This window comes from Mustela lutreola, chromosome 6 (genome assembly GCF_030435805.1).
Source record: "Mustela lutreola isolate mMusLut2 chromosome 6, mMusLut2.pri, whole genome shotgun sequence".
NCBI classification, from domain to species: Eukaryota; Metazoa; Chordata; class Mammalia; order Carnivora; family Mustelidae; genus Mustela; species Mustela lutreola.
In genome coordinates, this window is record NC_081295.1 from 40,067,282 (window position 1) to 40,094,463 (window position 27,182).

Consider the following 27,182-nt stretch of genomic DNA (forward strand, 5'->3'; position numbering starts at 1 on the left):
CACAGAAAGAGTACAGATTTTAAGTTGGATGAACCAAAGTTGAAACCCTGGCAGTAGCAATAGGTTATTTAACCTCTCCCTTAGCCCTGTCTGAACTTTATCTTAAAGGTCTCTTTTCTTTTCTTTAAGATTTTATTTATTTATAACAAATAACAGGGAACATAAGCAGAGGGAGCTGGAGAGGGAGAAGCAGGCTCGCTGCTGAGCAGGGAGGCTGAGATGGGGCTCAATCCCAGGACGCTGGGATCGTGACCTGAGCTAAAGGCAGCCACTTCACTGACTGAGCTACCCAGGCGCCCCAAAGGTCTCTTTTCTTATAGGCAGAAATGACAATACCTACCTTGCAGAGTTGTGAGAATTACATAGTATCTGTTAAATGCCCACCAGGACCTGGCACAGAGTGAGGTAGGCTCTGCAGCCATAACTCTGAAGATGATGATGGTGACATAGCTTCGTTTGCCTTGGATAACTAAGCTCAGTGCCCTTTCTGGGTTGGTGTACTAACATTTCTTGTTAAAGTTTATTTTTTCTTTTTTTTTTTTTTTTTTTTTTTAAGATTTTATTTATTTATTTGTAAGAGAGAGAGAGAGTGAGAGCGAACACAGGCAGACAGAAGGGCAGGCAGAGTCAGAGGGAGAAGCAGGCTCCCTGCAGAGCAAGGAGCCCGATGTGGGACTCGATCCCAGGACGCTGGGATCATGACCTGAGCCGAAGGCAGCTGCTTAACCAACTGAGCCACCCAGGCGTCCCAAAAGTTTATTTTTTCTTACTTGTACTTATCATGGCTTGTTCATACTCCTGTTAATAGCACTTTGCATTTTGCCTTAGTTACTCGTTTACATGTCTGTCTCCCAGGTAAAGTACGAGAGCTCAGGGCAGGAAATCTTTTCCATTCTGGGCAGGCATTTTATGACACAGTACCTGCTACATAGTGAATAATGATTGTTAAATGATTAAACTAATGTTTTATATACCCTAAAATTGTAATGACATAATGTAATCAATTCCTCAAAAATTAGCATCTTTTAAAAGAAACCTTAATTTGTTACAGCTTCGACAGTTATCCCGTGTGAACCATCCTAATATTGTAAAGCTATATGGAGCCTGCTTGAATCCAGTAAGTTTGTCACTTTTTCATTGTCACCTGTCTGTAAGCATTGACATAATAAATGTTCGCAGGTGTGTAATTTATGAAGCTATTTTGATTTATTTTTTCTTAAATTAAAAGTGTAAAAAATTACCCTTTATGTATTTGTTTGTAGTCTGTTAGCAACACAGTATATTGCAAGAGATATCTTGGGTGGTCTTACCCACTAACCTCATCTTATGAGGCTCATGATGTTCTGTGCCAGCATCTACTCAGCACTGGAGAAAGCTTTCAGAGTTTGGGCAATTATCTTTTTACACACACCTGCATTCTTGAACAGTGGGCCCCTACAAGACAAGGCCTTAGATCATAGATCCCCTTCTTTTTCCCATTAGTACCATTCACATAGCAGAAATCAAAGGAATAATTTCTTGTGCGTTTGTAAAATTAAAGATTGAACTCAGTTCTCTCTCAAGTCACCTAAGATGTTATAGCCCTGTGGTTAATTATACTGACATGTGTTTCTTTTAGGTATGTCTTGTGATGGAATATGCTGAAGGGGGCTCTTTATATAATGGTGAGTGTCATTAGACACTTTATCTAATAGAGTAAAATCATTGAAAAGCTTTTCATATACACTGTTGGTTACTTAATGTTCTTTATAGCTTACCTTCAAAATCTCAAAAGGAGGTAATTAAAAATAAATCTGCTAGTATGTGAAATTTAGAAATCTATCAATCTTTTCAATTGATGGTACTTTTCATAATGTTAAAAGCATTTAAGTCAAGTAAAATTTGCTTTTTAAATAGATTTTAAAATATCTTCAGGCATCTTGGGTCGGCGTAGCCATGGCGGCTTGTGTCCTTTCCGCTTGTGTCCGCCGACTGCCCGCGGCCTTCGCGCCGCTGCCCCGGGTTCCCACGCTGGCCGCAGCCCGGCCGCTCAGCATCACCCTGTGCCCCGCGGGGGCCCGGACGAGGCCTGCGGCTCCGCCGACAGCCTCGGCGCCTGCGCAGGTCCCGCTGACACAGCTGTGCCGCCAGTATAGCGACGCACCCCCTCTGACGTTAGAGGGGATCAAGGACCGTGTTCTTTATGTGTTGAAACTTTATGACAAGATTGACCCAGAAAAGCTCTCGGTAAATTCCCACTTTATGAAAGACCTGGGCTTAGACAGTTTGGACCAAGTGGAAATTATCATGGCCATGGAGGATGAATTTGGGTTTGAAATTCCTGATACAGATGTGGAGAAGTTAATGTGTCCACAAGAAATTGTAGATTACATTGCAGATAAGAAGGATGTATATGAATAAAATATCAGACCCCCTTTTTTCACTGAGAGAAGAGTTGGAAGATGCTGGCGAGTGTCTGGAAGTGAGAACGCGTTTTGGCATTATTGCTGCCTTTGACAGAGTAATTCTGTTTAGACTTGTATTTAAATTGTCTGTTTTTTCCTTTGAAAATAAATCTATAAAGCCAAAAAAAAATATCTTCATACTTTTAATGTTTTTCTTTTTGTCCTCTCTTAGCTTTGAGCCTCCTCATTTGAGAACTCTTTAAGCATACTTTCTTCCATTTCATTCCTCTTAATTTGCTCTCTTTACAAAAAATGAAATTGTGAAAACTTCAGAAAACATTTTAATTATAACAAAGAAACTAGGTCATTTAGTTATATTTACAGAACTGAGATAACTATTTCACTCTTAAGAAACACCAACCATATAGTAAGTATATTAATTGTTGCAATTGTATAAAATAAATGGTTGTATTTTTTTAATTACCATTTTATTTAAATTTTTACTTATATTCACTGCCCATGTGTTCATTGTTGATGGGTATCTCTAATACTCCATTGTCTTACTTGGTTGAACTATTTCTAGTTTTTAGCTATTGTAGAAAGCATAATTTTAAGTATCTTGACACACATTGTTTTCTTTTTGTACTACTTCTCTGTACTTCTCTTACAGTAGTATGCCATCACATTGCTTATAAGTCACATTATTGTGTGAAAGACTGTCAATGTGGAAAAGTGTGATGATTCATATTAATTTTGCTCGAGTGTAGGTATAACATTTAATAGAAGTACTATTACATTGTAGGTGCTTATGTGATAGTTACCCATTTGAAATTATTAGATATTTCCATCTTTGTATTTAGAAAAGAATTAAAAGCAGAAGTGATAGGAGCCTGAGTAGAAAATTACCCAGTCATGTATTCCAATAGTGCTCGCATTCACCTTGTCTTTTTTTATATGCAATAAAGTTCTTTTTAGTTTGTGCCTTTCTTTTGCAGTGCTGCATGGTGCTGAACCATTGCCATATTACACTGCTGCCCATGCAATGAGTTGGTGTTTACAGTGTTCCCAAGGAGTGGCTTATCTTCACAGCATGCAACCCAAAGCTCTAATTCACAGGGACCTGAAACCACCAAAGTAAGTTCTAATACTGTGGTGTCTGTCTCTACCGCCCAGCCCTCCACCCACTTCCTAATTCAAGCTAATTGTTGCACCTGACTTGATCTTTTCTCTTCCTTTTTGGCTTGGTTTGAGAGTGTTTATTTTTAACTCACCTTCATTATTTAGTCATTTCTCTAAGTTTGCCTTTTAAAATGTTGTCTTTACTAGGATTTAAATCTTCATCAGATTTTTATTTTAATGGTTCTTGCTGTAGATTAGCATACTTCTACAGTTGGTTAGCCTATAAATCTTATTTTGTGCCTGCTCTATGTATTGTTGCCCCCAGACGGTTCCATAAAAGCAAAGACAAGTTTGTCTTATTCCCCACTATATTCCTAATAGCTAGTACAATGTCCACATGTAGTGGGCATTCTGCAAAAATTTACAGAGTGGTTATTATTTGCCATTTTAGAGGAAGGCAAAAGGACATTTCTGGCTTCTGGGTAGAAAATGAAAATATTCTGGATTTCTTCATATTAAGTATCCTAGGACTTTGAAAGAATTTTAAAACTCCCTAAATAAGTACTTTAGAAGGCTAAAACTTTAGGGGTTTTTTTGTTTGCATAGGTACTCCATTAAAGAAAACACACATGTGGGTTGTCCCCTTTTCTCTCAGATTTTTTTTTTCTTCTTTATCCACTTGTGACAGAGTTAAAAAGAAGTCCACATTCCATTCTCTCTCTTACCACTCTCCCTGCCACCACATCAGTCCCCGTGTAAGAGGTTTCCCCTAGGAAATCAGTCTCAAATATTGGATTCTCTTGATACAGGTAGCTTTAAAGTGTCCCTTCTGGGTACAACTTGTCACTCTCATGTCTGATCTGATACGTTCTACATAGGTTTCGGCTCTTGGAATGACTGTTCTCACTAGTGTACGTTATTTCTACTCTCAGACTTAAACTGATTTCTCTTGCCCCAGGTCCCTGGTCAAATCATGTTTAAGACCCAGATTCATGACATACATTTTTTTAACTTGACTCCTTGAGGCTATTGCCTTAGTTGCCTATCTTGAATAGTGAAGAAGAAACCACTTTGTCTGTCTTCTTTTTTATGAAGCGTGAGTCCTCTTTTGCTTCTCTTAACACACAGCTGAATTATCAAAACAAATTAATGAGAATCATAGCTCCTATCCAGCAACAAATTGACTAATGATTCAAAAGATATAGGCAAGCATCAGGTACATAGCATCTTTTTCTGAAAGATCCAGAAACTATCAGATGGAACTCTTCAAAAGTATCCCTTTTCTTCTGCATTAGGTCACATTTCAGGTTTGAAATAACTGTTTCTAAACAATATACATGAAAATATCTCACAAAAGGAAGTCTTTTGAGTTTTCCAACATCTTTTCTATTCCATAATTTTACAACTAAAATAACTACCTTCATTCTCCATCTACCCATATTCCATAAATCCATAAATATTAGATGTATTTACTGAACCTACTTAGACCAATTATGTCCTACTAAAATCATTTGTAGATAGGGTCTCTAACTTCTGCTATTAAATAGCATCAGTATATTTACAGGAAGTCTGGCTTAGGTCATGCATACCTCTTGGGCATCCTTATGTGTGCACTCATCCTGTAGTATTTCAGATTATCTTTGGGACATCCGTATACAAACTGGGCTTTAGAGTTAGAACTGATTTTTCAGAATGTACTGGGAAGAAGGTTCTTTGAAATGGCTGTGTTTTCATATGAAATTGTATATACAAGCACATGTACTATGTTATTGTCACTGGAAAACCTGTGGATTCTTTGGTCAGGAAGAATTCCTCTGAATGGCATATAAAGAAGGCACCTGATGATTTGGTTAGGTATTTTATATAATGTCAATTTGTGCCCTGTTTTATTCATCTTTTGCAGGTTCGTTTGCATGTACTTCAGAAATAAAAGTGTGTTTTTTATCCCAACTGTGTGAATGTAAGCCTACAGAGAACATTTAGGTGCATATTTCAGTGAGCCTTGAATATCATGCTCATGGCTAGTGACATATTAAAATCTTAGTGAAGGAGTACTAATTAAAATAATAATAATAATGTAAAAGTCATTCAGAAAAAATTGAATCTATCAAGATGAAACAAGGAAAACCAGTTATTGTTCTTTTGTTGGGTAAAGAGTAGTTAGAGCCGGAACAAGAACAGTGAAACAGGAAGTTTTTTGTTGATGTGCATATAAAGGGAAATTGCATTTAGCATTCTTTCCACTTCAGTTACTATAGGAGTATTTGTGACATTATGGAAATGTGTATAGCAGTTTATCTGGTTTGTCAGTCATTGGACTAAAAAGAAACTAATTTCTAAATAATCTCTCCAGTTAGAATTTTATTTATTTTTTTTTAAAGATTTTTATTTATTTGACAGAGAAATCACAAGTAGGCAGAGAGGCAGGCAGAGAGAGAGAGAGGGGAGGAAGCAGGCTCCCTGCGGAGCAGAGAGCCCGACATGGGGCTCGATCCCAGGACCCTGGGATCATGACGTGAGTCGAAGGCAGAGGCTTTAACCCACTGAGCCACCCAGGCGCCCCTCTAGTTAGAATTTTAATATGAAAATTATATATAAAGAATATATAAAAATTGTAATTTCAGTGGACTCCATATACTGCTATTGAATATTACTACAGTGTGATGGTACAACTTATCTTTATTTCTGTTTGTCATCAAGAGGAAAACCTAAGTAAGGGTATACTACTTGGTGAATATACTTGGGTAATATAGCACCTAGGAAAATCAGAATCTTAAATTCAGAAAATTTTCTGGAAATCTTTCATTAAATTATTCTAACCATAATAAGAGTTATGTTCCTCCCACAGACATATTCAAAGCATAAGAATGGTTTTGGGTTTGAACATTTTTAGAAGTATCTTAAAAATAAAGACATTTAAAATAAGGACCATTTTTTGCCTTCTTCCTTAGAGGCTGTTTTACTTTTTTCTTTAAATTATATGTTGTTATTCTCAAATAATACATGTTTGTGATTAAAAACAAATTCAAATAGTTAGAAAAATATAAAGCAAGTCTTTCCTGCCTCCTATTCCTCAAAGGTAACCACTGTTCTGTTTTTTTAACAATGTATGGGTTATACTGTATGTAATGTTGATTTTTTTCACTTACATGGACATCTTCTCATATCACTGTATTCAAATATTTACTTCTTTATTTTTTAGCCTCATTTTTAATAGATAAATAATATTCTTGTTATCTCTTAAGTAAGTACTTGAAACTATTCTTGATCTTATAAACAATCTTAGACTCAGAAGACTTGATTTGTAGAGCTGTTTTTAGAAAACAGAGTGCTACTCAGTCTTTTAATGTTTTGAGATTCTGCATAGTTTTTAATGCCCTAAGTTGGTGCTTCTCAAACTTTCCTAACCCTTAGAACAAAGTTGTGATATAATGTAACCTCAGCCATTCTAAGACTATGGATAGAGCCCAAATAACCCTTCTTTAGGAATTTTGTATGCACATTTTACTTCACCTGCATATATTATGTAATTTGTTTTAAAGTCAATGTTAGGATGTTAAAAATACTTCAAACTGAGTAAAAATGATGGTCCATGGAGAAGTACTAGCTTTAATCTAAGGCTTTGTAGGCTCCCTGTCACTTATCCTGGCATACACTGATATAATGGCAAGGTTTCATACCCTGGTTTGAAAACCACATAAAGTTAAGCCATGGTATCTATGCATTTAAATCCTAACAACCTGTGTGTGCTGATAGAGATTGTATAGAAATGTGGCTTTGATTCTTATGCTCACATGATAAGAATTTTGACACTCCAGAGTATGGCAAACCAGATCAATTGAAAATCCATCCTACAACAAACACCCAGAGATAAATGTGTATGACAACAAATATCCTTTTACATATATAGGTGATCTTATAAGAAAAGAGAAATCATCAGGGCAAAAAATGGAAAGCATTTTCCATTTTCAATCCTGAGAGAATTTAATCCAAGCATGGAAGCTAAAGATTTGTGAGCTGTCATTATCAAAAATGTAAAGCCCTGGTGTTAATGGCTCTTGTGTAATTGGAGGTAAGGTCCTGTGTTCTGCACCAGATGAAGTAGCAGAACTGAGATCTCTCCATAAATTTAGGATCCCTGGAGGGAGCAACTTAAAAGTGGGCTAGAAAAAATACCAGTTTTCTGACTAGGCAAACATTTATTTCTTAACAGAGGTGTCCCTATATGTTGTTGTGAGTTGAATTTGCCCTGCTTGCACAATCCAGAAAAATCCCAACAAAATAGATTAAATGTTTTTTGGGATTGGTAGTGTCCCATGGCATCTAGTAGTAAGTGAAACTCCATTTTAAAGTCCTATGTTTTGGGGCGCCTGGGTGGCTCGGACGTTTAAGCATCTGCCTTTGGTTCAGGTCATGATCTCATGGTCCTGAGAGCGAGTGCTACGTCGGGCTCCCTGCTCAGTGGGGAGCCTGCTTCTCCCTCTGCCTGCCCCTCTCTCTCTCTCTCTCTCTCTCTCTCTATATATATATATATATATGACGAATAAATAATTAAAATCTTTTTTAAAATAATAAAAATTTAAAAATAAAGTCCTATGTTTTCAGTCCAGATTTTAATTATTCCAGATTAAAATTGATCAGATATGAAGCCACAGTAAAAATTACATCCATAAGGGTCCAAGTTACCTTGGGTAAAAGTTAGCAGAAATAACAGAAAGCAGAAGTAAGCCCTCAAATATTAAGACTCCAGATATTTGGAATTATCAATATGAAATATAAAGTAAATATGCTTATATAATTTACCCCCAAAAAGGAATTAAAATGTGCAAGGAATAAACTATACAAAATGACCAAAAGAACAAAATACATTTAAGAATAATTAAAAATTTAAACTAGCAGATCTGAAATAGGTGACAAGAGAATTGGGGAGCTGTGAGATATATCTGTAACTACCCAGAATGCAACACAAACAAATAAATAAATGAGAAAAACAATAGGTTAAGGAACACAGGGAAAGGAAAGACAGGACTAACAGCACAGAACTCCAGTAAAAGAAAATAAGATGGAGAGAGTTTATGACTCAGATTACAGGCACCTGGATGGTTCAATAGGTTAGGCCTCTGCCTTCCACTCAGGTCATGATCTCAGGGTCCTGGGATCGAGCCCTGCATCAGGCTCTCTGTTCAGCAAGGAGCCTGCTTTCCTCTCTCTCTCTCCCTGCCTCTCTGCCTACTTGTGACCTCTCTCTCTTTCTGCCAAGTAAATAAATGAAATATTTTTAAAAAGAGAAAGAGAGATTGGCCAGGAATTTTCTGGACAAAGGTATGTTTTCTAAACAGGATAAATGAAGTCTACCCTCTGACACACCTTAGTGAAGCTACAGAAGAGCAAAAACAAAAGGGAGATTTTTAAATCAGCTGATCAGAAAAGAGATTATCTACAAAGTATTGACAGACTGAAGTACAGTTTCCAGCACCATTAGCTAAATCTGGAAAACTGGAATCATAACTTCACAGAGCTGAGAGAAAATAGTGTACCTGCCCTAAATTACTTTCTAAGGAGAAGGGTGGGAGTTAAAGATGTTTTGAAACAAAACCTGAGAGAATTCACTATAAATGGACCTTAATTGAAGGTAGTTGGGATAGAAAGAAAATGGTTATGTAGGACAAGTATAAGATTCAAGAAGGAATGGTGAAACAAAATAAGTAAAAATAAATTAAATAAATGTTGGCTATGTAAAACCAAAAATATCTTTTGCGTGTAAGAGAAGGTGGTTGAAAGGGATTCAAAATAAAGAATTATTTCTTTATAGAAAACAAGTCTTTCAGCTTTTTAGGTAATGATATAGAGAGTGTTTTACACATTTAAATGTTTAACTTTTGAGTAAGGTAATAAAACTGTCTTTTACTTTCATAGTTATTTTACACTTTTATTTTATTTTATTTTATTTTATTTTATTTTATTTTATTTTATTTTTAGATTTTATTTATTTGAGAGAGAGACAGTGAGAGCGAGCATGAGCGAGGAGAAGGTCAGAGGGAGAAGCAGACTCCCCATGGAGCTGGGAGCCCGATGCGGGACTCGATCCTGGGATTCCAGGATCATGACCTGAGCCGAAGGCAGTCGTCCAACCATCTGAGCCACTCAGGCATCCCTCTTTTACACTTTTAAAATGCTTTATATTGATTTCAGTTTTTATAGGAATAATAAGTTACATTGGGATATAAAAAAACCTAAAACTCTGAGTATCAGTTTCTTTAAAGGAATCCTAATAGCTGGGAATATTAGTTAAAACCAGCTTCTGTAGCTAATACTGGGCCTATCACAAGAGAAATTTATTGCTCATGCATGTGAAATCCAAAAGAGGGGTTCCTGTTTGGCAAATGATCTTCCATATTGTCATTCAAGGACCCAGTTAAGCTCCCTCCGTTTTGTACTTCTGCCGTCATCCAGGACTTTGGGAACTTAAGCATTCAGCCAGCAGATAAACAGAATGGAGATCCCATATGAGAGGTTTTTTGAACAAGGTCTGGAAGTGACCCTCCCACTACCTACGTATCAGTGGCCACAACCCAGTCTTAGGTATAATTACCTACAGTAGAAGTTGGGAAATGTCTTGTATGCCCCAGAGGAAGAAGGGGATGGCTTTTATGAGCGATGGCCAGTCCCAGTCACCCGGAGTATTTACTGCTCTAACCACCGGTTAGAACCACTCACGGCTCTTTGCCAGTTAAACGTCCCAAAGGCTCTAACAGTCACCATCCAGTTCACCATCCGGATGAACAGCTCAGGATGACATGCAGTCCTCCCCCTGGTCTGGATGTGGCCTTCCATAGTTTGGAAACAAATGAATTGAAAGGACAAGTTGTCTGTCACTTCTCTCTCTCCCCATTCACCCAATACATAATAACTAAAAGATGGGACAATCAGTAAAACTTTCCACTGGGGAAAGGGAAGCATGGAGGCATACAGTAGTTCCTAGTCTCTAGGGGTGAAGTCTTGGCATTGTCTGGTCCCTCTGCCCTGGATTTGTTAGAGAGGTCTTGATCAGACCTTTGGCCCTTGAAAAGGAACTCCCTTATCCATTGCTCATGATTCCAAGCTTCACCCTTTGTGGCTTCCCCCTTGTGCATTCTTTATACCATGCCAGATGTGGGTATTGGTGTATACTCTCCTCCAAAGCTGTACAGATTTCCCAGCTGCACACTGGTTATGAAAATCTGGGCTCCTGAGGATTGTTGTAAGACTCAAAATAATCAAAAGTCTTATTTAGAAATTTGTGGTTCATTTGACAGTATTAATTTCCTCAAGAGTAGGCTTATGATCACCCTGGTTCCAGTCAATTTCATACGCCTGTGACTATTACCAGAATTCTTTCTTAGGCAAAATATTGAACCTGGTTTATTTGATTTCTGGCCACATTGCCTTTTCTTAATGGAACGTTTTAATTAAACTATTACGTTCAGGTGGAAGTGCTTTCTCTTAATTTGTTCTTTGTTGCAGTATTGAGTCTTAAGGGCTTTTGTCAGTCTTATTTCCTGCTATTTGGAGTTTAGAAGCAGTCAGCTTTTCCAGTCCTTCAAGGCCACAGATTATCATAGGAGACAATTTTTACAAAATGTTTTGCCATGTCATTACATGGATCTGTATCATTCCAGCTTCCAGTTTTAGCTTTCTTGCTGCCTGTTGCTAAGCTAATATCAAATATATTAGATTTTTGTTATAGCAGCATCCACTTCTATACCAGTTTCTTATATCAGTTAGAGTTGCACTGTTAACAGTAGGTAAGCTCTGAAATCTCATGGTTTTACAAAATACAAGTTTGTTTTTTTTTTCACTCATGTGAAGTCCAAAATGAAATAGTGAGTTTCTCATGTGGTGGCTCAGGATCCCAGGCTCCTTATAGCTCAAAATCCTCTGCACTCCATGGCATATGAGGAAAGGAAAAGGAATATATATATGTGAGAGATTTTTATGGCCAAGCTTAAAAGGGAAGTACATCACTTCCACCTACAGCCCATTGGCTTGAAAAACACTGCAGTAGGTAAATTGAATTTAGGGGGCAAGTGACTTAGAAAAGTGTTGATATCCATTTACTTCCATTTTAGAACACATAATGTTGACCTACTAGAACTTTTTTAAATGCATATTTTATTTTGGCCCAGAGAGATGTATAGTCAGGAAAGATTATGAAGATAGAGATGAAGACATCAAAATGTGGATCTAGCAGTCTCCCTGAGAACTAGGTTAAGGTAATTTATTTTTTGCTAATATTCCTCTGAACCAATGAGCTATTAGAGTGACCAAGAAGTGTTTGACAAAAGTTGATGACATTTTGCTTAACCATTTCTATTACCACAAATGCCTCCTCTTTTATTGTAGATAATCAAGTGTTGGTCTTACAACCTTTGTTTTTGTTGTTTTGTAAACAGCTTGCTGCTGGTTGCAGGCGGGACAGTATTAAAAATCTGTGACTTTGGTACAGCCTGTGACATTCAGACTCATATGACCAATAACAAGGGGAGTGCTGCTTGGATGGCACCTGAGGTTTTTGAAGGTAAATAACAAAAGCATGTCGTGATTGATAATCTGCCTTCTCTGTACATCCAGAGTGTGTTTATGGCTTTACCCTGTTTCAGTGGTTTTATTTCTGCACAATACATACTGGAAAGGATATACAGTTGACCCTTGAACAACATAGAAGTTATTGGTGCTAACCATCCTGTGCAGTTGGAAATCCACATGTAACTTTTGACTCCCCCAAGCTTAAATACTTAAAGACAACTATTGACCATGAGCATTAGTGACAAAATAAACAGCCTTTTAACACACATTTATGTATGTATTATATTCTATATTCTTACACAAAAATAAACTGAAAAAAGAAAGTATTATTAAGAAAACAGTAAGGGAACTACATTTATAGTAGTTCTGTATTTCTCAAAAAAAAAAAAAAATCACATTTAAGTAGACCTCTGCAATTCATACAAGTATTCACAGGTCAACTGTATTAAAGTCTAAGAGGCAGTAAATAAATACAGCTCTAGATCTTAAATCTCATAGCAAGATTTGTGTTGTCTAGCAGTGACCTATGTAAGTTCAAGTATATGTACATTTAAGCCTCATGTTCATATTCCACCTACTGCAACTATAAAACGTGCCTATTTTTAACCTGAAAATCAGTATTCATGGTGCTTTCATGGTTATTTGCAGGCATGTATAGAGCAGGGCAACATTTTGAGTCGTCCAACATATGTTCCCAGCTAAGTAGAAAGACAACACACTGCCTTCTGATTTCGGCTCTTATATTGTGTCATGTTAATGATCTGCTTAGTGCTGTGTTTTTTTCATTTTTATGCGCTTTTTGTTGGTGATTTCGCTGTTTAAGATGGCCTCCAAGAGCAGCATTGAAGTGCTTTCTAGTGGTTCTAAGTATAACAAGGCTGTGATATGTCTTAACAGAGAAATATGCTAGCTAATCTTTATTCAGACAGGAGTTATAGTGCTGTTCCATGAGGTTAATGTTAATGAACTCACATATATATTAAATAAGGTGTCTTTAACAGAAACCCATATGAAACAAGGTTATATACTGATCAGTGACATTAGGAGGTTCACGGGAACCTAACCCTGATTGCCCCCATGAGCAAATGACTCAGCTTTCACTAGTCCAGTCTTCACAGAAACTTTATAGAACATAAACACCAAGAATAACAAGAATCAGCTGTACTTTGCATTGATTTTCTAGCAATTAAAAACTGACAGTCTCAGTGAACATGCCTTAAAAGGATTGCAAGTAATTTGGTAGAAATATGATACTGAGAAAGACTAGTAAAGGATGAGATGTTTAATTTCTTTTACATCTCTGTATTTCACTCAAGTTCTAAAAGAACAATCCATAAATTCCATAATACCTTTCTGTATGAAAACATCAAATTATCTTTTAAATGAGAAAAGTTGAACTGAAGATGTGTGATTTGTGTGTTAGAAAGTATGTCCATTAAATTCAGACATGTTCAGTAATCAGATTCTGATTATGGCTTATGTCTTTTATTTTTGATGAATTCAAAGTTTGTTTCTTTGTTTTTAGCCACCTGAGAGAAAGAGAAATTTGCCGTGCAGTTGGTCTCTTGAGTGGAACTATTTTGCCATAAAATTCAGTTAAAAAGTGAATGAACCAGCAGATGTTAAATTGTACAAAATTAAATAGTGCTTCCTGTTTTTAAGTTCATATACAGAATACATTGATTTAAAACTATACAATGTTTTAAAATATTTTATTTATTTGTTTGATAAGAGGGTGTGTCAAGCAGAGGGAGAGGGAAAATCAGGCTCTCCATGGAGCAGGGAGCCCTGTATGGGGCTCGATCCCAGGACCATGGGATTGTGACCTGAGCTGAAGGCAGAAGCTTAACTGACTGAGCCATATAGGCACCCCTGAAACAATTCATTTAAAATGCTTTTCTGTGAGATCAGATCACAAAGTATTACTGTAATGTGAAGAGCAAAAAGACTTACTTATACCAGAGGCCAGAAATAATTCAGAGTAATAAAGTTCATACTGTAAGGCTATAGTGATTTCTTCATTTCTGAAAGATGTCAGTCCCTATTACCCAAATTAGACTTTAATATTTTAGTGCTTACAGTGTACTTCTTAGTGCATGTGTGGTACTATAGTCATTCTTACATGGATTTTAGGGGTTTGGGCAGGTTTTTTTGCTGTTTATTTTGTTAATTGGCCCAGTTTAGTGATCCTATAAATTTTGTAGCATAATCTGCTTACTATAAATTTGTTATCCATCATTTTCACTGCTTACAACTTTAAAGTTTGCAAATTAAGAATTTTGTCTTGCCAGATATTGAAAAGAAAGTTTTATCATTTAATTAGAAATTTCTTCTCCTATGATAGTAGAGTAATGAATGGGGTAGGAAAATTTAAGAATGAAATTAAATTCTTAAAATGAAAGAAAGGAGGGGTGCCTTTGCTCAGTGGGTTAAAGCCTCTGCCTTCAGCTCAGGTCATGATCCCAGGGTCCTGGGATCGAGCCCCGCATGGGGCTCTCTGCTCGGCAGGGAGCCTGCTTCCTTTCCTCTCTCTCTGCCTGTCTCTCTGCCTACTTGTGATCTCTGTCTATGAAATAAATACATAAAATCTTAAAAAAAAAAAATGAAAGAAAGGAAAGTACAAATGTCTTATACTCTGCCCCACAGAAAGTGAAAGTGAATAAATAAAAGACAAATCCTGTGGCTCTCCATGAAAAGGTAGAAAATGACCACCTTTCTAAAGTGGATTTTTTTAGTGCATCATTAATATTCAGTTCATAAATAAATGTTTTGTTGCAGAGACTTAAGTTACTTAAGAAATTAAGAAAGTAATTTCTCAGCTATACATGCAGCATCCTCCTGTTTTTGTACATAGCGCTCATTCTTAAAAATTTATGAAAGCAGTTGTTCCTGTAAGTCATGTGAAAAAGAGTCTTGAAATTATACCACCTTTTTCTTTAGGTAGCAATTACAGTGAAAAATGTGATGTCTTCAGCTGGGGTATTATCCTTTGGGAAGTGATAACACGTCGGAAACCCTTTGATGAGATTGGTGGCCCAGCTTTCCGTATCATGTGGGCTGTTCATAACGGTTCGTAAAAAGAAATTTTTCTTTTATATATTTTGTATATTTTCTTTCTGGACAATTGTATCTACCCCAAAGAAGACCATTTACCTCTAACATTAAAATGTCCAATTCTTTGTTACCAGAATACTTTGCTGTCATCAGTCTCCTACCCTCCTTCTCACCCCCAGAATCAGGTAGGGCAGTACTGAGAGTGGTCCTGTCCTTTGCCCAAGGCTAAGGAGGTCTGCTGATCCTGCTAATTAAGGAAAGGCCATCAGTAGACAGACAGAGCCCACTACCTAGTTTGGCTTTCTCTAGGGGATAGAGAAACTTCAGATTGGACTCTGTGGAGAAAATAAAACTTAAAAATAAATAAATAAATAAAATCTTTATCAAGGTTAAGGTAATTGAGGAGGTATAGCCTTTTCTCCTGAGGGAGCAAAGAATAATAATAAGAATTGTTACTTCAGCTATTCATAAAAGCAAAACACAAAGTGCTTTACATATGCTTTCTTTTTATCTTCTCATTAATCCTTATAAGGGGAGTATGTTATTGCTTCATTTAACAGTTATACGATTTTACAGAAACCAAGACTTAGAGAGGAAAAGGAAGTTACTCAGGGTCATTAGATTAGTAAAGTATTGCTGGGATCCCCATCCAGATCTTCCTGATTCCCAGTGTCCCTATTTTTAACTTACATTGACTTATGAACTCAGTGTCCTTTATCCCTCCTGCTTTTTTTAGACATGTAGCTGTGATGTTTCTAACCACTGAGGATATTCTTCATTAATCAAGTTATTTCACATTTGATTTGGGAAAATAAACTCTTCATAGAGGGAAATTGCTTAACCTTTTTTATTTTTATATCATTCTCTATTATTTAATTTCTGTCAATTGGTTATAATCATTGTGATTATGGCATTTAAATTTTATTGGCATTTTAGTACACTATTCCACAGATCATAAAAATACCTGCCTAACTAGGTCATTCATAGACTTGTCAAACAGTACCATCATATGAGTAATCCTAAGTGTTCTTTTTAGTTTCCTGTACTGTCTTTCATTTTACTGCCTTTAATGTCATTGTAGAGAAAGCTGGAGCATTGACTAAGACAATGTGTTTTGTTTTTTTATTAATTGTCAGTAAATAATTGACTGTCAGGGAAGTACAGAATAAAAGAACTAACTTGTTGTTAAAATTACAAAGATTTCATTATATTTGAGGCTTTTTTTCAGTTAGGGACCTTTCTATTAATCTTGGTAATTACACAAAAATTGACAGTTTTCAGTTGGTGAAGTGATGGATTCACAGCAGCCAGAAAGGTCTGGCACTGACAAAAGAGTCATTTAGAGATCAGTGAGTATAACATCATAGTTGATGACTTTTCTGTTATGGAAGGTGATTTTTCAAACACATTTGAAATTTTTATAGTGAATCTGAAAACCTGCCTAGTTCAAGTAAGATTACCTCAAAGCACCCATTAAGCCATTATTACTTGTTAAAAGAACGATGTTTAGAACAAATGAGATATTATTTCTCAGTCTTACTCCTACTGTACTACATATAAAAATTTTAATTTAACTTTGCAAAAGGTGTACCTTCCCCTTCATGAAAATATAATGTAAACCTAATAGATTAAAAAATGTACTTTTATTATTCCAAAATAAATCTTAAATTACAAGATCTATAAAATAAATACTGTATTGGGAGTACATATAAAAAGCTTACACCATTCTTTGGGTAAATCCATTCTTTGGGTAAATCCATTCTTTCTCCCCTTCTAATTTTCAATTATAGGTACTCGACCACCACTGATCAAAAATTTACCTAAGCCCATTGAGAGCCTGATGACTCGTTGTTGGTCTAAAGATCCTTCTCAGCGCCCTTCAATGGAGGAAATTGTGAAAATAATGACTCACTTGATGCGGGTATAATCCTTCTTTTGAGGGGCTTTGGATTTAGGGGAATTTGATATATACTGAGTTTGGGATTTTAAAGTGAAAAAGACATATTGCTGTTTTCTGCTTTATACTTTCCTATATTGTCCAAGTTAGAATGGGCATTTATTACTCATATAATCAGAGGAGAAGACTTATTTTGGGGGGAAAATCTAGTTCTTTATAATGGAAGGGTAGCTTAACTAGATTTCTGAACTTTTTCCTCCTGCTTAATTTAGTGAACAAATGTGTTTGTGTGGGGCCCTGTTGCCTCATCTGTAATCTGAGAAGCTAAATTAGATGTCTTTATACAGGACTTGGTATTTTCTTACTCTAATACTTGACAGACTAAATTTGAAATTTTCTTGAGGATAAATCTTCATCAAGCAGTCTAATTTATGTAAGGCAATATAATGGTTGTATTCCCAGACACATGTATTTCATGATTTTTATCTTTTGGTGTTTCATTACATATTTTTAGCTTTTCTTGTACCATTAAAAACTTAAACATCTAGGATTTAATAGAAATTTTTAATTTAGAAGAATCCTTTCAAATGATTATCAAAATTTTTTAGTCTATAAGCAGACACTTGAAATTATTTGAATAATTTTAGGCCTCTAGTTTTTGGTACATTAACAAATCTCCCAAGTGGTACTTTGACTTTAAAAGTTCACATACTTATGAAAGTGCCTGAATTTTAGAACAGTAGAATAATTTCTGCTCGGTAGAAGAACCTTTCAGTCTCCTTAAATGTAGACTTTCTAGATGGTCAAAGACTTGCTTATTCTACTGAAAATGATTTAGGCAAACAAAGCTTGAACTAATTTGATTAAAGTTTAACCCATCATATGTGGGTACCAGCTATATGTAGAATTTTAGGCCCTAAGATGTGCTTGTAAGAAAACAACTTAGTTTCCATAGTAAGATACCTTAAAACACTGGGATATATAAATTGTTCAGATTGTAATTGTACTTATATCCACTTTGTCTGATTTGAAAAGAACACCTTTCTTTTTTTCCCTGAATTCTAGGTTGTTGTTGTTTTTTTAAGATTTTATTTATTTATTTGACAGAGATCACAAGTAGGCAGAGAGGCAGGCAGAGAGGTGGGGGAAAGCAGGCTCCCTGGTGAGCAGAGAGCCCCATGCAGGGCTCGATCCCAGGACGCTAAGATCATGACCCGAGCCAAAGGCAGAGGCTTTAACCCACTGAACCACCCAGGCACCCCCTGAATTTTAATTTTTGACAAGCAAAATTTCCAATATTGTATCTCCATTTTATAGAGGAACAGCATTAATCTGTCTTTGATATTCAAAATATTCTAAATATTATTCTCTGACATACCAAACTCAGTTGCCAGACTGACAATAATTTTAACAATTTGAAAGTTTGTATCGGTGCTATGAGAACATAAGTACATTTTACCTAATTATGAGGAACGATACTATTATATTTGATATGTTCCTCTGGAAAAATATTGCTGTTTTCTTGAGGAGTATCTAGGCTCTGTGTAAAATAGATACTACTTAAGTACATACACAGCATTGATCACAGTTGAAATTTAAAAGAGTAGCACATTATCATCATCTTTGCAAGTTAACAAACTTAAGGCATATACTGAGTTTAGACCTCTATAAATTCAGTATATGCCATAGGGAAAATAAAGCACCATCTCCGCCACTTTCACCTCCCAGGACAAGGAAATAATTAATGTGTATTCTTCAAGTTAATTCTTACAGTATTTATTTTGTATTAAAGAAATTTTAAATTTTGGTTTCCTTTTTCATATATAGTACTTTCCAGGAGCAGATGAGCCATTACAGTACCCTTGTCAGTATTCAGATGAAGGACAGAGCAACTCTGCTACCAGTACAGGTAAATGGATAGATCGGAAGAATAATAACTTGATTTTTTTTTCTCTGTTCCCATGAAATTATAATCAAGAGGCAATGAATGATGTCTCCATTTGCATTTTAATTTCTTCATTTCATATGATTGACTGCAATTTGGATTTCCAGGTGCATCATTCTTCAGGAAGGTACCCAGATTAAAGAGTTACTAAAGTCTCGCTTCCAAGTCTTAGAATTCTTGTATAGTTAAATATAAAAAGATAGTATATTGTATTGCTGGGAATGTCATTCTTTATTTGAAAAATAATCATTTTTACACAGATATGGGTAAATCAAATAATATTAGAAATCATTGTAAATTTTAAAAACTGCATATTTTTTATCATGAACACTCTTCTTTTTGGTCTTTATAGAAGAGTCTATACAAACTCTTATTTAAGAACTCTTATTTTTAGTTCAAAGTTCCTTAGTTTTCTAAATACAAAGTAGTAGTGGGTTCTGTAGTTTGTGATCATCAGAAGAGACAGTAGAAATAAGTCTCTAACTTAGAAAAACTGTGCTTTTCAAAATATATGGCATTTTAAGCACTTATTAATTTAATTACAACTAAAAGATACATGTGCATATGTACACATATATTTATCCTGTACTTAAAATTTTATTTTTACTGAAAAATAATTTTGCTGATGTTTCCTTCACCTCAAAAATAATTACCTTTATTTTAAGCTGGTTTAATATTTTTCCCAAATTCTATTTTTACTGAAAACCTTTAAGTTGCTCTGAATTCTAAAGTGAACTTCTCTAAAACTCCTTTATTTGTTTCTGCCACCACCTCCAAACTCTGTTCCTGTTTAAGTACTGTGACTTTCAGGCCTTTGATCCTTCCGTCTTTTCACTGAGCCACAGTTCTCTTAGATCCTTCCTTTTATCCTCCCTTCACTTACTTCCAGATAGTTATTATAATTTCTTGTCTTAGGCTTGTTTAACTAAACCACAAATGGTTCAGTCTGACACTCGGCTTGCCATTGCCTGTAACTGTGCAACTGAATGTGGCTAGAGACAGCATGTGTTTACTGTCTTCAAATGCTTTAGTGATAGAGTGATGCTGGACAGTTGTACTATAGTTCAGTCTGTCTCCTCTTGCCTAGATGACTTGATTTTACACTTTAGCCTCACTCCTCAAACTTCAAATACCTCCTCTTCACTCCTCACTTTTAGCTGATCCTATTTGCCTATTTCTTTGAAAAATTGGAATGATCAGAAGATAGCTCCCAGAGGCTCCCCCACTACATCTGCCCACCTACCTATGTATCTGTGCCCATCTGCTCTATGTTCTTTTTGTTACTATGGCTGAGCTCTCCACGCTTCTCACCAGAGGCAAGCTTGTCTACTTGTGCCCTATATCCCATCTGCTCTTTGCAGCAGTTCTTCCCTCAGCCCCTTGTATCACCAGCCTTTCTACTGGAATCATTCCCAGGGCATATATAGTCTGTATTTGCATCCTCTTAGCTTCTCTATTCCTCATTCTCTATTGCCCAGTCTATTGAGGCTTTTATTATACCACTACTCCAGAATTGCTCTTGTCAAGGTCACCATTTGTCTCCACATGACTAAATTGAAATGATTTTCAGATCTCATCATTTTTTTAAGATTTATTTATTTCAGAGGGAGAGAGGGAGCAAGTGCATCCATAAGCATGGGGGAAAGGCAGAGGGAGACGGGGAGAGAATGTTAAGCAGACTCCCTGAAGAGCACAGAGCCTGACTTGGGGCTCCTTCTCATGATCCTGACATGAACCAAAACCAAGTAGTTGGATGCTTAACCAACTGCACCACCCAAGCGCCCCCAGTTCTCATCTTTTTTTGGCTTTCAGCAACATTTGACACAGTTCATTACTTTCTCCTTCTATGTAGCACTTTCTTTAGTTGGTCTCTTGGATATCATACTAGCCTGGATTTCCATCTTCTATCTCTGGCCACTTTCTTGATAGTTTCCTTTGCTGGTAATTTTATCTTCCCAACCTATTCATGTCAGCATGCCTAGCGCTCAGTCATTAATATTCTTTTGCTTATCTCTCTATACTCGTTTCCTCAGTAGTCTTATCCAGTATTACAGCTCTGTATACCATCTGTTTGCTGATATTTTCTTCCCTCCCTGACCTGAACCTCATACTCCTATATCCAACTCCTCTAATAGGAACTGCGTCTGCAGTTTGGCTCAGGTCATGATCCCGGGGTCCTGGGATCCAGCCCCTAGTTGGGCACCCTGCTTGGCAGGAGGCCTGCTTCTCCCTCTTCCACTCTCCCTGCTTGTTCCCTCTTTCGCTGTTTTTCTCTCTGTCAAAATATATACAAATCTTTAATAAGAACTCAAACTTCCCATTTTCCAAAAACTAAGTTCCTGACATTCCCCTCAAATTTACTTCTCCCGTTGTCTTCCCAACTTTGATTAATGGCTGCTCTGATTTACTAGCTGAGGCTAAGAACCTTATAATCATCCTTGATTTTTAGAAGACTAAACATTTTGGTTCCCTTTTTGTGTTATTCTTAAAATTCATTTAAAATGGGTTTGGATTTCTTCATTGGCTTGAAAAGTCTTATTTTGTTCCTGTTCATGTCTTGTTAGTTTAGAAAAGAGTTTAAGTTTCATATTATTGAATGAAGCCTCTGTATTATTCCCAACCTGTAGTCATAAATATTTCTACTTTCCTAGGCTCATTCATGGACATCGCTTCTACAAATACCAGTAATAAAAGTGACACTAATATGGAGCAAGTTCCTGCCACAAATGATACTATTAAACGCTTAGAATCAAAATTGTTGAAAAATCAGGCAAAGCAACAGGTTTGTTTTGTTACTAAAAGTAAAATTATGTGATGACCTTACTAGTAGTCATAACTTTATACTAACTGAAATTATTTGTTATCTTCCATTATACAAATGCTGAATCTTGTCCCAGAAGCAGACAGATAAGAATAGAGGCATAAAATGAGATTCTCCTACCAGTTATCACTAATCAAATTATTTTCCCTTCTGATGTTTGCTGCCTTTGCCAACAGTGCAGCTCCCTGCCTGTGATGTTCCCTAACTTTAATGGTTATTAATTAAAAATGTAAAAATGCTAAAAAAAAAAAGTAAAATGCTTATTTCTTGGTTATACTACCCAGTTAAAGGAGTTTGCCCTAAGTCTGTCATTTCATATTGTCCAGATATATTTTTGCTATTATTGGTTTTAAAGTATTTTAAGTGATTTCATCCATCTTACCTGTGGCATTTAGGTTAACTAATAATTGTAGCCTTTAACTCCCAACTCCAGTGACTGCCCTTTCCTAAAGGCCCTTTCTGGAGCTTGCTGTCCCTTACCCTTGCAGCTTCCTCTCCCTTAAAACTTCCCTTTTCTTTCAGAACAGAACAGAATCCATTAAGGATCTCAGGTGATATCTTTCTCATCCTAGGCTGCCCAGGATTTTTCAGTTTAAAGAGCTTCAGTAATTCAAATTGACCTATAATTTTAACAGAGTGAATCAGGACGTTTAAGCTTGGGAGCTTCCCGTGGGAGCAGCGTGGAAAGCTTGCCCCCAACCTCCGAGGGCAAAAGGATGAGTGCTGACATGTCTGAAATAGAAGCCAGGATTGCTGCAACCACAGGTAAAAAGGAAATAAAAATCTGAAGAGGAGTAGAAAGAGTAGTTTTCTTTGTTTCAGTAGCGGGAATATTGGGTTTTTTGTGTCATAAAATTTTTTAAAGCAGGAAATAGGCTTACAAGATACTTTCTAAGCTTCTAGCAGATAATTTATATGTTTTTCTCCAGTTCCAAATAAAGCAGATATGACATGTAAAATTATTTGGATCATAAAATATATTTTTATCAAATGTAATTCTTTCAGCTCGAACATGAACTGAAAATTTAAGTGGAAAATTGAAATTTTGCCAAAACCAGAATGTTTTAGAGGATTTTTAGTGATTCTACTAGAATTTGTGCTGACTTCAAATAATAGCAAATACTTTGTTTTGAAATTAGTAGAAAAATGTACTCTACATCCAAATATGATTTGGCCTTACAATCTGCTCCTCTTCCTTCCAGTAGCAAAAATAGCTAAGTTGGCTGTAGCTAATTCTTTTAATTGCTATATAAAAGATCTTGGTAATTTTATTCAATCTTGGAAAAGCTAGCATTTAAATTACATTTTTTCAGTTCTTAAAAGGATTAATACAAAAGCATTGGTTAGCACAAAAACAATTGCAGTTGACCCTTGAACATCACCCAGGTTCGGGGAATTAACCCGCCATGCATTTGAAAATCCACATGTAGGGTGCCTGCCTGGGTGACTCAGTCATTTGAGTGTCTGACAGGGAGTCTACTTGAGCTCACACTTCCTCTCTCACCCCTCTCCCCCGGCTCATCCTGTCTCCCTACATAAATAAATAAATAAAACCTAATAAAATTAAATAAAGAAATAAATAAATGAAAATCCAGGGGTACCTGGGTGACTCAGTTAAGTGTCTGACTTCAGCTCAGATCATGATCTGAGGATCAGGGGGTCGAGCCCCATGTCAGGGAAGAGAGACTCAGTGAAGAGCCTGCTTTTCCCTCTCCCTTTGCTCCCCACCCCCTCATGCTCTCGCTCTCATCAAATAAATAAAAATCATTAAAAAAGAAAAAGAAGAAAGAAAAGGAAAGAAAATTCACATGTAACTTTCGACTCTCCCAGAACTTTACTAATATTGACCTGAAGCCTTACCAGTAACAAATAGTTAACACATGTTTTGTATATTATATGTATTTTCTACTGTATTCTTATAGTAAAGTAAACTAGAGAAAAGAACATGTTATTAAGAATATTGTAAGGAAAATAGGAGTACCTGGGTGTCTTAGTTGGTTGGGTGGGCATCTGCCTTTGGCTCGGGTTATGATTCCAGGGTCCTGGGATCGAGCCCCACATCTGGCTCCCTCTCCCTCTGCTGCTTCCCCTGCTTGTACTCTTTCTCTCTCTGTCAAACAAATAAATAAAATCTTTTAAAAAAAGGAAAAGAATATTGTAAGGAAAATACATTTACAATACTATATGATATATTTTTTAATCACATATAGTTAGACCCACACAATTGAAACCCATATTGTTCAAGGGTCAATTGTATATGTTTTATTACCTGAGTGAACTTGTAACCTTCTTTCTAACCAGGTTTCAGCTTAGTAATGCTGGCTTAATTTGTTTTCTTTCAGTTCTTCCAGGGGTAGAGGGAAGCTAATTATAAAAGTAAATACATTTCTTTTATGGGAAATGTGGAAATGGAAACAAACAACCAAAAAAACAGTTTTTCATAATTGTCCCACTAAGAAATAAACACTTAACAGTTTTGTGTATTTACCTCTGGTCTTTTAACCATATATGTGTATACATGTGTATTTTCATGTATCATGTATTTTCATACACATTTTGTAATTTAGCTAACCAGGTTGGTTGGTTTGTTTGTTTTTTTAGGTCTTTTTTCTTGTTCATTCGTTTTGTTTTGTTTTCTAAATAGAAAATTCTCCCTTTTGTGTGGAGCTCTTTTCAGAAAGAAGTTTTCCAGAGGACCATCATACTATACTTTCTTCATCTAATAATGAACACTGATTGTATCAGCATTAGAATCAGCTAGCTGTAACGGAATATTCAGAATAACAGTGTCTTGAACACATAAGCTTTCTTTTTCACACATAAAGAAATTTGAAGGTAGGCTCTAGGATTATTAGGTACCTGAGCTCATCTGTCTCTGGACCACAGTCCTTTTGTGTGGCTTCCATCCTCAAGGTTACTTTGTGCTCCAGAATAGCTATCATAATCGGCAGTCATCACATCCACAGTTTAGGCAGCAAGAAAGGAAAATTAGGGAAAGGCCAAAGGGTCCATGCCCAGACTCTTTAAAGGATCTTTACCAGAAGTTCCCCTTAAAACTTCCATATACAGGGACGCCTGGGTGGCTCAGTTGGTTGGACGACTGCCTTCGGCTCAGGTCATGATCCTGGAGTCTCGGGATCGAGTCCCGCATCGGGCTCCCAGCTCCATGGGGAGTCTGCTTCTCTCTCTGACCTTCTCCTCATTCATGCTCTCTCTCACTGTCTCTCTCTCAAGTAAATAAATAAAAAAAAAAAAAAAAAAAAAAAAAAAAAAAAAAAAAAAAAACTTCCATATACATGCCTTCAGCTATAGTAATAGGGTCAAATGGCTACTCATGGCTGCAAGGGAAAAAAGGATCTGTGATTTTTTATCTGGGAACACTGCTGTCCTGAGTAACTTCAGGGTTCTGTTGCTAAGAAGGAGGGAAGAATAGAGATTGGCAGGGTACTGGCAGTCTTGGCCACACAGAAGATCTTTATAAATGATCAAGTTGAATGAAGCTCACCAGCCACTAACAAGCCTTCCTAGTCTCTGAATCACAGGTGTTTTTCTGTGGAGTGAGGGCATCTCAGTGTAGTGGCAGATGAATAGTGCACACAGTGATAGATCTTCACACTTGGGGAACCTTTTCGCTTGAAGGATATCATTCAAGTTAGAACTGCTAAATAATGATTGCTACTCTAAAAAAAGAAGTGGCGTTATAACGGCTTTTATGTCTTTGCTAGTGTCAATTTTCTAGTCAGGCACTGGTTTATAATTATTCCTTACAGAAGTGATATTTCACTAGCTTAAAAACAACCATATTTAAATTATCCTACCCTCTCTAAATATAGAACAGATGCTGTTGAACATCACTGAATTCTATATAGTTCAGATTTTTTATGATTGTCTTACTTTGAAAAACTCATACTCTCCAGCTTTTAATACTGTTCACATTTAATGGAAAAGCACCTTGAACTTTGGAAAGTACAGTAAATACTCAGTTTAATAGAAGTATATGTAAATATTTATTTACAAAAGCGTAAACATTTCACACTTTAATTCAGTAATTACATTGAATCACAAATTTTACTTTATAGCACACTTCAGGAAACATCTGATTTGAACATCTATTCCTGTGTTTGTGTGATTAAAACAAATATGGCAACTTATTTCTTTTTAACTCCTCTCTCCCTTCCCACTTTCATCCTAGCCCTCCCATCGCTTATCAGTGATTTCACTTAGGTAGTTTGTTTCTGGGAACATGGTTGTAATTTAGCTTTGTTATTACCCTGCAGCTTTGTTTGTCTCTGTCCTTTTTGTTTTCTTTTCCTGCTAATAAAACCAGTATGTGAAACATCTTTATTGATAGTTTATTTCTCCTAAATCATGCCCTTTCTAAGCATGGATAAAAAGTTAGATAGTTCTGCATGCCATTCTGCATGAAGTATTATTAACATAACTATTTGAAAAGTATTCTGTTTTTGTAGTTAATCATTTTCTGTGTTACTGTTTGTGGTTGTTTGCATGTATACTGTATATATATGTTTTTGCAGCCTATTCCAAGCCTAAACGGGGCCACCGTAAAACTGCTTCATTTGGCAACATTCTGGATGTCCCTGAGATCGTCGTATCAGGTATCATAGACCAACTCAGGTGGTCTAATAGCTGTGGGACCGAAATAATGAGCCCTGGTACTTATAAAATGCTTCTTGCTCCAATTCATCTAGGACATAAAAATAGATACCTTGCATGCAGTAACTAGGAAGACAGATTGAAAACTATACATTTATATATACTGAAGCAGACTTGACAGGATACCTTAAATCTCCAAAAAGGAGGTACGTAGTAAACCTTTTCCCAGAAGGGAGAATACTAGCCTAGAATTTTACCAGCTTGCTCGCTGCTTTTAAATGAGCAGATGAGCTGAACCAAGACTTTTTTGCGCCCAGCAGAAAGAGGAAACAACTATCTGAAAATATTTGTTGTCCCTTGGCTCCTTTTCTTCCTTATTTTCTACTTTTGGGGTTCCCTCTAGGCTTCCTATCCAAGCCTCTTTCTGTTGGTAGCAAGTGAAATTTGAAGTTAAGAAAAAAGAATTGCTAAATACCATTTTGCCTTAACCTAGAAAATAGAAACAAAATAAAACCAAATGAGATTAGCTACATGGTATCCTGCCAAAGAATCATGGTCAATTCTGATTCTTACATGCTATCAAGAGAATCTTCTTGCAAATTTCATGTTTTTATACCTAACTCACACATGGTACTTCAGCATCTCAAATTGGTAAATTTCTTTTATTTGTTATGGTAATAATTTCATAGATGAATCTAAATGACCACATTTGACAGAAACTTAAATGGCATATGTAACCTTCATTATTGGTTAATATATGTCATCATAATTATCATTTATTTC

General features: G+C 36.2%; 2 protein-coding genes across 4 annotated transcripts in view; both read left to right on the forward strand.

Annotated features, from left to right (window-relative positions):
* Positions 1–27,182, forward strand: part of MAP3K7 (mitogen-activated protein kinase kinase kinase 7) — a 76,162-nt gene that overhangs the window by 16,923 nt on the left and 32,057 nt on the right. For 2 of the 3 annotated variants that reach the window (XR_009354543.1, XM_059177062.1), the window contains exons 3-12: positions 1,052–1,117; positions 1,619–1,664; positions 3,380–3,518; positions 11,936–12,060; positions 15,009–15,137; positions 16,913–17,043; positions 18,847–18,928; positions 21,616–21,746; positions 22,421–22,550; positions 26,321–26,401. Coding sequence is in view for 2 of the 3 variants with exons in the window: in XM_059177062.1 (XP_059033045.1) it covers positions 1,052–1,117; positions 1,619–1,664; positions 3,380–3,518; positions 11,936–12,060; positions 15,009–15,137; positions 16,913–17,043; positions 18,847–18,928; positions 21,616–21,746; positions 22,421–22,550; positions 26,321–26,401 (1,060 nt within the window). In the remaining variant the exon portion in view is untranslated. The remainder of the gene's footprint in view (positions 1–1,051; positions 1,118–1,618; positions 1,665–3,379; positions 3,519–11,935; positions 12,061–15,008; positions 15,138–16,912; positions 17,044–18,846; positions 18,929–21,615; positions 21,747–22,420; positions 22,551–26,320; positions 26,402–27,182) is intronic. The other variant, XM_059177063.1, reaches the window with a different exon arrangement.
* LOC131833597 (acyl carrier protein, mitochondrial-like) lies at positions 1,904–2,574 on the forward strand. The gene has a single exon (XM_059177064.1). The coding sequence runs from the start codon at positions 1,936–1,938 to the stop codon at positions 2,398–2,400; it is 465 nt and encodes a 154-aa protein (XP_059033047.1). The 5' UTR covers positions 1,904–1,935; the 3' UTR covers positions 2,401–2,574.

What these genes read in the sequence shown, in the direction of transcription:
- LOC131833597 (XM_059177064.1), top strand. Translation starts at nt 1,936, where the DNA reads ATGGCGGCTTGTGTCCTTTCCGCTTGTGTCCGCCGACTGCCCGCGGCC.